The sequence below is a fragment of the Mandrillus leucophaeus genome, unplaced genomic scaffold (assembly GCF_000951045.1).
Source record: "Mandrillus leucophaeus isolate KB7577 unplaced genomic scaffold, Mleu.le_1.0 Scaffold55, whole genome shotgun sequence".
In the NCBI taxonomy this organism is placed as follows: Eukaryota; Metazoa; Chordata; class Mammalia; order Primates; family Cercopithecidae; genus Mandrillus; species Mandrillus leucophaeus.
In genome coordinates this window covers 2,735,722-2,745,569 of record NW_012105919.1, presented here as the reverse complement: position 1 = coordinate 2,745,569, position 9,848 = coordinate 2,735,722, and the positions used below count along the sequence as shown (strand labels likewise).

The 9,848-nt window shown below is 40.4% G+C and overlaps 1 protein-coding gene across 2 annotated transcripts in view; it reads right to left on the bottom strand.

The window, feature by feature from the left end:
• MAPKAPK5 (mitogen-activated protein kinase-activated protein kinase 5) overlaps positions 1 to 9,848 on the bottom strand; it is a 59,294-nt gene that overhangs the window by 19,953 nt on the left and 29,493 nt on the right. For both annotated transcript variants that reach the window (XM_011997889.1, XM_011997888.1), the window contains exons 2-7: positions 8,754 to 8,827; positions 7,848 to 7,923; positions 6,412 to 6,509; positions 5,212 to 5,320; positions 3,681 to 3,770; positions 2,868 to 2,963 (exon numbers count right to left, since the gene is read on the bottom strand). In XM_011997889.1, the coding sequence (XP_011853279.1) occupies positions 2,868 to 2,963; positions 3,681 to 3,770; positions 5,212 to 5,320; positions 6,412 to 6,509; positions 7,848 to 7,923; positions 8,754 to 8,827 (543 nt within the window). The remainder of the gene's footprint in view (positions 1 to 2,867; positions 2,964 to 3,680; positions 3,771 to 5,211; positions 5,321 to 6,411; positions 6,510 to 7,847; positions 7,924 to 8,753; positions 8,828 to 9,848) is intronic.

The window sequence follows — 9,848 nt, the reverse complement described above, 5'->3', positions numbered from 1 at the left end:
GAGACTCCATCTCAAAAAAAAAAAAAAAAAAAATTAGAAAATGAATTTTTGTTTGTTTGTTTGTTTTGAGACGCAGTTTCACTCTAGTCGTCCAGGCTGGAGTGCAATGGCACGATCTCAGCTCACTGCAGCCTCCACTTCCCAGGTTCAAGAGAGTCTCCTGCCTCAGCCTCTCAAGTAGTTGAGATTACAGGCACCAGCCACCACACCCGGCGAATTTTTGTATTTTTAGTAAAGATGGGGTTTTACCATGCCAGCCAGGCTGGTCTCAAACTCCTGACCTCAGGTGATCCGCCCGCCTCAGCCTCCCAAAGTGCTAGGATTACAGGAGTGAGCCACCACACCCAGCTGAAATGTTTTAAAACACCATTTCCAATAGCATCCAAAAACAAAATTTAAGGATAAATTTAAGAAAATATGTGCAAGACCTGTAACATTAAGAAGTATAAACATTTTTAAGAAAAATTAAAGACCTAAATAAATAGAGAGATATATACCTTGTTCATCGATTGGGAGACTTTTATATTGTTAAGATATCAATTCTCTCCAAATTCATCTATAGATTAAATACAATCCCAGTCAAATCCCAGGAGGCTTTTCTGTTATACAGAAGTGAATTCTAAAATGTAGAGAAATGCAAAGGATCTAGAATAGCCAAAACAATTTTGAAAAAGAATGAATCTTAAGACTTAATATAAAGCTACAATAATCCAGATGCTCTTGCTATAAACACATACATATATTAAACAAACAGAACAGAATCCAGAAAAGACCTGCAATTCAGGCCAGGCGCAGTGGCTGACACCTGTAATCCCAGCACTTTGGGAGGCCAAGGCGGCTGGATCACGAGGTCAAGAGATAGAGGCCATCCTGGCCAACATAGTGAAACCCCATCTCTACTAAAAATACAAAAAATTAGCAGGATGTGGTGGCGGGCTCCTATAATCCCAGCTACTTGGGAGCCTGAGGCAGGAGAATTGCTTGAACCCGGGAGGCGGAGCTTGCAGTGAGCCGAGATTGCACCACTCCCGCCCAGGCAAAAAGAGCGAAACTCCGTCTCAAACAAACAAATAAACAAATAAAAAACTGCAATTCAATGATGCAATCCTTTTACAAATCCTTTTACAAATGATGATTTGTAAAAAACAAATGATGCTGCAACAACTTGACACCCTGAAGGGGGAAAAAAAGAACCTTGTCTCTCATTTCATACACACACAAACTCAAATGAATTACAGACCCAAATGTAAAACCTAAAGCTATAACATCTTATAAGAAAACATCAGAGAAAGTATTTATGCTTGTGGATCTTAGGAACAAAAAGTACTAAGCATTAAAAAAAAAAAATGGTGAAATAGACTTCATTAAATTCAAAACTTCTGCTATTCAAATGCCATTAAGAAAATTAAAAGGCAAGTCATAGACTGAGATAAATATTCATGATATATACATGGAAGGCAGAATAATGGGCCCCCCAAGACGTCCATGTTATAATCCCTGGGATTATGTTACCTTGTATTGCAGAATAATTAAGTTAAGAATCTTAAAATGGGGAGTTATCCAGGTAAGGCCAATGTGATCAGCAGGGTCCTTATAAGAGGCAGGCAAGAGGGTCAAAGTCATAGAGAGAGACATTCACTGGAAGATGCTGTGCTACTGGCTTTGATGATGAAGGAAGAGGCTACAAGCCAAATGATGTAGGCAGCCTCTAGAAGCTGGAAAAGGCAAGAAATGCCTCCAGAAGGAACACAGCCCTGCTGACAACCTTGATTATAGCACTGAGTACCATTTCAGACTTCTCATTTCCAGGAGTGTAATACATTTCTGTTGTTTTTATCTACTAAGTTTGTGGCAATATGTTACAGTAGCAGTAAGAACACAACATACATACGGCAAAGAACCTGTGTCCAGAATATTTTGAAATCTTTAACAAGAAACCAACAATAACAAAAGGGCAAAAGATGAATGCCCATACTTCACAACAGAATGGCCAATAAACTTGTACAAAAAGTGCTCCGAAACAGTGGCCATCAGGACAATGTCGTGATTAAAACCATAATGAAGTAACACTCTACCCCCTACTAAAATGACTAAGATGACAAATGCTGACAAGCAACAAGCATGAGGCGTTAGTAAAAATGTGAAATGACTGGAACTCTACACGTTGCTGGTAGAAGCATAAAATGGTATAACCATTTTGGAAAAAAGATACGGGCATGGGGGAACATGTCCCCCAAAACCTTAAATGAAGTGTTCCTAGCAGCTTTCTTCATAATAGTCAAAAATGAGAAACAACCCAAAATCCTGTCAGTGAATGGAAAAAACAAATGCAGCTTAAGTATATAATGAAATACTACTTGGCAATGCAAAGGAACGAGTGATAAATGCAGGAACACGGACGAATCTCAAAAACATGCGAAGCAAAAGAAATGAAGCTTGGAGCTGAGTGGTGCCATCTCAGCTCATGAAATTTGGAGGGGGTTCAAGTGATTCTCCCAACTCAGCTTCCTGAGTAGCAGGGATTACAGGTGTGCGCCACCAAGTCTGGCTAATTTTTTGTATTTTTTTTTTAGTACAGACGGGGTTTCACCGTGTTAGCCAGGATGGTCTCCATCTCCTGAACTTGTGATCCGCCCGCCTCAGCCTCCCAAAGTGCTGGGATTATAGGCGTGAGCCACCACACCTGGCTAAAGTTGATTTTAAAAGAATAAAAGATCTACACCAAATAAAGCAATCTGTAGGTTTCTAAAGTTAAGTTCTCCCCCTCCCATCTGTAATATATGCCTACTTGTGCTGTAGAATAGAAGGAACACAAGTCTATGGGCAGCTTGGTGACAGATCTTAGGACAGAAACAGCACATGCTTACCTGGGGTGCTACATAATAAGGGGTGAACTGGGGTGTCATCAAGTCACCTTGGTCAATCTTGGCAAATCCAAAGTCACACAACTTCACTGGGGCATCCTGAAATTTTAAAAAAAAGGGAACCACTGCTCCAGAGTGCTCAGTAAACATTAAAGGAAAATCCAGGTGCAAGACATGTTACCCTGAGCTCTAACAAGTTTCTTTCTGGCTGAGATGTGAGCTTATGAAAATAACATGTCCCCGGGTCTGGAGACAATGATTCACACTGAGGAACTGTTCTTAGTAATGCAGAAGCAAGGAATTCCTACCCACTCACACAGCTATTTTTGCTTTAGAACTTGTAAGGGCAGCACTAACATCAAGGTCTTGGCCTAGGGCCCCTTCACCTCTCATCAGTCTGGGCTACTTCACTCTTAATATCTGCCATTAAGCTTTGTGACAGCCACAGCAATTTATCTGGTGGGACATGGGACAGGGGACAGGGCTGAAAGGGAAAACACACATGAAACAATCAAGTTTCAAGATAATACATAACAGCATATAGATTCCTGCCCCTTCCCAAAGGTCCTCCAAATAATATCCAAAATCATAAGTCCCACAAATACATATCAGTATCATCCAAAATTATCAATGCCGGGAGTACAGTAGTACAGCTTCTCTGAGTCTCTAGCAAGGGAACGAGTAGAAGAAACAAGCTGTTTGAAGCACTTTGGCCTAAAGCTTCTTCACCATGAATTCAGAGCACTCCAAACACACCCACTCCTGAACTAGGTTAAGAGTAGCAGCACTAAAATGCAGAAAAATAAGTCTTCTCACCAAAGAGTTATCCTTAAAAAGCAGATTTTCGGGCTTGAGGTCTCTGTGCGCAATGTTTAACAAGTGGCAGTGCCGCAGAGCCAAAGCTATCTGAAAAAAGACACAATGGAACAGCCACTTCTTAGAAAAGATCGCTCTTTAATACACCTGGTGTAGAGAACTCAGGGTGTTAAAAAACAAGCCTTCATTAAGACTGCATTCAGTTTCAATTTTAAAGCAGAAATTAAGAAAAACTTGGAATACCAAGAAACAGAATGGATTAAGCTTAGTTTAACTGCAACTTGTATTTTGTCAAACAGAAAGAAAAATATGATGGTACAGCAATTCTTTGTCAGAATAAACTGATGGGTAAATCCTGTAAGGAATGGGAAAATGAAATGCTCCCACTTTCATTCCTCTGAGGTATGACAGGCACTGCAGAAGAAACACCTAAGCTGAGCAATGGTCAGCAGGCGCGGTCCCCATAGCAGGGCTACTGGCAGGATGGCAGGATGGCCTGGCTCAGACAAGAATGGCACTCTCCAGGGAGCTGAGAGTCAAGAAACCAGCTGACTGGGTTTTTCCAACTAATACTGGAAACTCATTTGGCTCATCATGCTTGTTGAAAATGTTGCCTGTTTTATGTGAATTTGAAGGGGTTTTATTTTATAGAAGATTATCAGAGCTCATCCTTTAATCCTAATATTTGAAAAAATTAAAGGTATAATTTTTAAAATCAAACAGAAAGAACAGATTCTACTTGTTCTTTAACTCTCAATATGGAATTTTCTCAGCAATCCAAGTATCAGTTCCTCCCTACCAGAAAGGAGGCATCCAGAAATGCTTAAGGTTCATGGGAAACTTGGAAGAACTTTTTATTAAGAAGCAATTGGGCTGTGCTTCCTAATTCTCTTTGCTTTGCTTGCTTCGTATTCTGAAGATAACCCTTGAGGGTTTAGCTTTTCACCTCTGCAGGAAGTGATTATCAGTTGGATTCCTCGTATTGTTCATGACATAAATCATTTCTATAGCAATAAAATGTGATGTCAAAATAGAATATAACCAGGAATAATCCAGAATTACAAAGATCTTAGGATATTATTAAATCTGAAGAAATCACAGAAAGGTGGCTCACATGCAGGAAGCATCTTATGTACAATTCTCTTAGAATATATTTTTATACCATACAATCTTTCAGGTGGTATCAGCAGCATTTTATCGCAAAGTCCAATACCAGTACTTGGTAGCTACATGCCTAAAGATACCTGCAGTCTACAAAGGAGTTAAGGTCGCCTTCCTCCCAGAATTTATTGAAATCTCACAGCAGCCTCAGGAAACAGTTGACAACCAATTAAGAACACAGTACCCCCACCCCCAAGTATAAAAGGGGTCACATTTCTCCTGTCAAAACATCTTTTCTGATTACATAACAAAGCAGGCAATGAGAAGTCAAATAGAGATTTTCTTTAAGTTTTCTTTTCTTCCCCCCAATGAAATTGCGCTTGTTAACCAACTTTGTTGGCAGTTTGATTGGTACCTGGGGTTAACTTGCCTGCTTTGTTACTTGGCTGGCTTGCTTCTCTGTAAAGTGCCGGTGCTGGCTGATTCTGTGAAATAGCTCTCCCCCTTCCATCATCTCCATTACAATTAAGAGTCGGGCCCTGTTTGAAAGCATTTGATTTTGTTAAGTTAAAAAAAAAAGGAAAAAAAAAAAGAAAAGAAAAAGAAACAAAAAAACCCTGAAACATTAAGAAGCTGACCTAAAGATACTGCATCTACAAAGTGTGTAACAACTTCCTAAGTCCAGGGTAACACAGTTACTAAGAGCAAAAATTCTCATGTTCTGAAAAAAAAAAAATTTAATGTGATTTTTGGCTACCATTCTTTCATATATGCTTCCAGCTTCCATCCAAATGCTTTCACCAACAGAGCACAGTTGTGAAAAATAATCGTTTGATTTCCCATTTAGTTTTAAAATTCTATCCTCTTTTTCCATCTGGAAAATTCCTACCCTTCCTTCAAGTCCTAGCTTCCACACAGCCTCTGTGAGACACCTCTCCTCCCAGACTATAGTTAGCAGCTCCTCTCCTTTGTAAGCTTAGAATATTTTAGGGATGCCTGTCTTTAGTGCCTATTGCACTGCTATGATGATGGGTTTACATCTCAGTCTTCCCCAAAAAAAACCATACCTTATTTAATTTTGAATTTCATCAAAGAGACTTAGAATGCCACCCAATATGCTTGCCAAACATTTGTTAACTGAAAGAATAATGTTGATTTCTTTCTTTAAAAGGAAAGTCAGACTAAGCAATAATAAAAGCTTTTTGTTTTATCAGCCTCTAAGACTTTGCCTAGAATAATATTTGGGTCCCTTTCACTGATTTGAAACAGAATCTGTTTAAATTCCACATTAACTGCTTTCCTGAAATGAGAAAGTAATCAGAATAATCAGGTGACCTGAAGAGTGGTAGGGGCATAGATGAAATTAGACTGGCCACAAGAGGATTACTGTTGAGGATGGATCATGAGAACTTGGGGATTCATTACATAATTCTGTCTGCTTTCACAAATGCTTGACATTTTCCAAATTACAAAAAGGGAGATGGAGGGGAAGGGGGAGAAGGAAGGGCACAGGAAGGGAGGGTAGGAGGAGGAAGGAGAGGGAAGGGGAGAGAGCACATAAAAGAGAGGATGACTCCACTACACATTGGCCTACATATGGGCATATGATGATGACACTGTGTAGTCTTACCTAGGGCTGGACTCATGAGGAAACTGGACACTGTTGGCAAACACTTCAATAATCTGAACTATGTTTGGGTGTGTGGCACACATCATGTGCAGACGTACCTTAAAGAGAACAGAGGAAATGTTTCCATAGGTAGGTGATACCAACATTTTCTCTCCAAAAACTGACCACACTAGATACAAGCCAATTACAATAAAAACTTAATCACCCAGAATGATGTAAAAAGCCAGTGTTTTCAAAAGATTATCTCCTTAAGAAGGCTTTCTCCATGAATAAAACCTCACCTACAGGTTTACTTCCTACTGTTCCATTTATTTGCAAATGAAAATCTGGCAAACATCTCATTTCATTTTAGAAATGATTCACATCTCTTTATGCAAAAGAAGTCCTTCATTGCACATGTTATTAGAATGTCATTACCATATCCAGATAATTTAAAACCAGTGTATAGCCAGGGTCAGTGGCTCACACCTGTAATCCCAACACTTTGGGAGGCCAAAGCGGGCAAATCGCTTGAGCCCAGGAGTTTGAGACCAGCCTGGGCAACATGGCAAAACCCCACGTCTACAAAAAATGCAAAAAAACTTAGCCTGGCATGGTGGCAAATGCTTGTGGTCCCAGCTACTCAGGAGGCTGACGCAGGAGGATCACTTGAGCCTAGGGAGGTCAAGGCGGCAGTGAGCCGTGATTGTGCCACTGCATTCCGGCCTGGGTGACAGAGCAAGACCCTGTTTCAAACAGAAACAAAAACCCAATGTATATTTTTAAAAACTAAAGGCTGGGCACAGTGGCTCACGCCTGTAATCCCAGCACTTCGAGAGGCTGAGGCGGATGGATCACCCGAGGTCAGGAGTTTGTTAAGGCCAGCCTGATCAACATGGAGAAACCCTGCCTCTACTAAAAATACAAAAAATGCATGGTGGCGCATGCCTGTAATCCCAGCTACTCAGGAGGCTGAGGCAGGAGAAGCTTGAACCCAGGAGGCAGAGGTTACAGTGAGCCGAGACTGCATCATCACACTCCAGCCTGGGCAACAAGAGCGAAACTCCGTCTCAAAAAGAAGAAACAAACTGGAAACATCCTCAGAGTCCTCCTGTAGCATCACTTTTATACACCATTCACCTGACCCTTCCTCGTGCTATTTTATCTCCACCTTTAAGTATCTTTTTCAATAAGCAAAACTGAGGTAAATCTGAATACATGAGGGTACAAGAATCACATTAATTTTAAAAGAACAAGAGGTGGCTGAAAGGAAATGACTCAATGGCCTTTGACAGATCTAGGACTACTTTACAATGATAGCATTAATGGGGAAGAGAAGTAAACTTTGGACATAAAACTTTTTATGCATCACTGTATTCTCTCTAGGAAGCCGCCTTACTTGCAAAAGAACAATTCTTAGGCACTTCAAGTATTTAAGTCGAGGCAATAAAGCGTACCTCATTTCTAGCTTTCGGACGATCAAGAAGAATTTTCAGTGCAAACCGTTCTTGAGTAGATTTCTTTACACAGACTCTAGATTTGGAGGGAAAAAATCAATCAGAGATCATATATGTTAGAATGAAAATTAATTTAACACATTTTTTCTTTGAGATTTATACTTCTCATCAAGGATATGGCCAGGTGCATCAGAACAAACTTGCCCCCAAGGGTGGCAGGTGAGGGTGAAGAAGCATCTCACCCCTCTGCCCAGCAGCCAATGCTCAGGCCTCAGCTTCTAAGTCATGCAACAGCAACTTGCTGCTGTGGGTCAATGAACAAATAATGGCCTCAGCTGGCTACAGGTGACTCTCACAGTGGCCCCAGAGTCTCCACATTTTTTCTTTTTTTTGAGACAGAATCTCACTCTGTGACCAGGCTGGAGTGCAGTAACATGATCTCAGCTCACTGCAATCTCTGCCTCCCTGGTTCAAGCGATTCTCCTGCCTCAGCCTCCCGAGTAGCTGGGATTACAGGCGAGCACCACCACACCTGGCTAATTTTTGTATTTTTAGTAGAGACGGGGTTTCACCATGTTAGCCAGGATGGTATCGATCTCCTGACCTCATCACGATCCGCCTGCCTCAGCCTCCCAAAGTGCTGGGATCACAGGCATGAGCCACTGCGCCTGGCCAGTCTCGACATCTTAAATGACTCTATAAAAAGACCATGTGACTCAGTCACTCTTAACTAATTTCTAAATACATGAGAAAAAGCCTAACATAAAAACCTGTACTTGTTAAATTCAGCCAATTTCTCAAACCTGGCACACTTGATGTATCTAATTCAGGATGTATTTCAAATGGCCCTTCTCAGAGTTTGCACATGCCAACATTTTGCCATAGTTTCTCATATGGATCGCTTACCTAACTGGACCACTAATTCCAGCTCCCAGCTTCTGAGTCCAATTGATACTGTATTCTTCTAAAATGGAAGTTTCCTATTAATATAAAAAAAGGGAGAGGACAGAGAATGATTCCCCAGTTAACACGCTGAATAAGCAGAGATGGGACAACAGACGACCTGTTGCTCAACAGCTCATCTTCTAAAAGAATCTGATAAGCAGAACTTTGTGTTCTACAAGGCTTTATAACTAGACATTTTGTCTAAATGACAATGACTCAGTTATACATTGTTTTCCAATTTTCCAACAAGAAAGCAAAGACTTCAGGATAAAAGGAAATTATTCAGCTCATCTACAAGGTACATTTCCATAGACAATCAATGCTTTTGGGGGAATCTGAGAGGAAGATATTCTTTCAAAATGCTTCAATTACTAAATGCCTCTTTGCTACAATGGTCAAGTATATTTTATGAGATTCTAGAAAGACTAGTCAGATATATGCTGCCAAGCTATAGAGGCCTATATCCCTGAACAAGTTGATTACATTATTGGAATAACTGAATAAATTGAGACTTAAAAGTTCAAAAAAAATAGCAATTAATCAATATCATAGTAACCATCTAATTTCCAACAGCACCATTTTGTGTACAGATATATTGTGTCATATTCATTATGTAAGTATATTTCTGATATAAATAACTTTCAACAGTTTAAGATACAGCCTCTACAGTTTAATGAAAGTTGTAATGGAATTCCTGGCTATTGCATGTTAGCTTCTGTTGCCATATGCTTTTAGATAAAAAAGAATTTAATTAATTAATTCATTCACTCACTTATTTATTATAAGAGACAGGGTCTCAGCCAGGCTCACGTCTGTAATCCCAGCACTTTGGGAGGCTGAGGCAGGCAGATCATGAGGTCAAGAGATCGAGACCATCCTGGCCAACATGGTGAAACACCATGTCTACTAAAAAATACAAAAATTAGGCCAGGCGCGGTGGCTCAAGCCTGTAATCCCAGCAGTTTGGGAGGCCGAGACGGGCAGATCACGAGGTCAGGAGATCGAGACCATCCTGGCTAACACGGTGAAACCCCGTCTCTACTAAAAAAAATACAA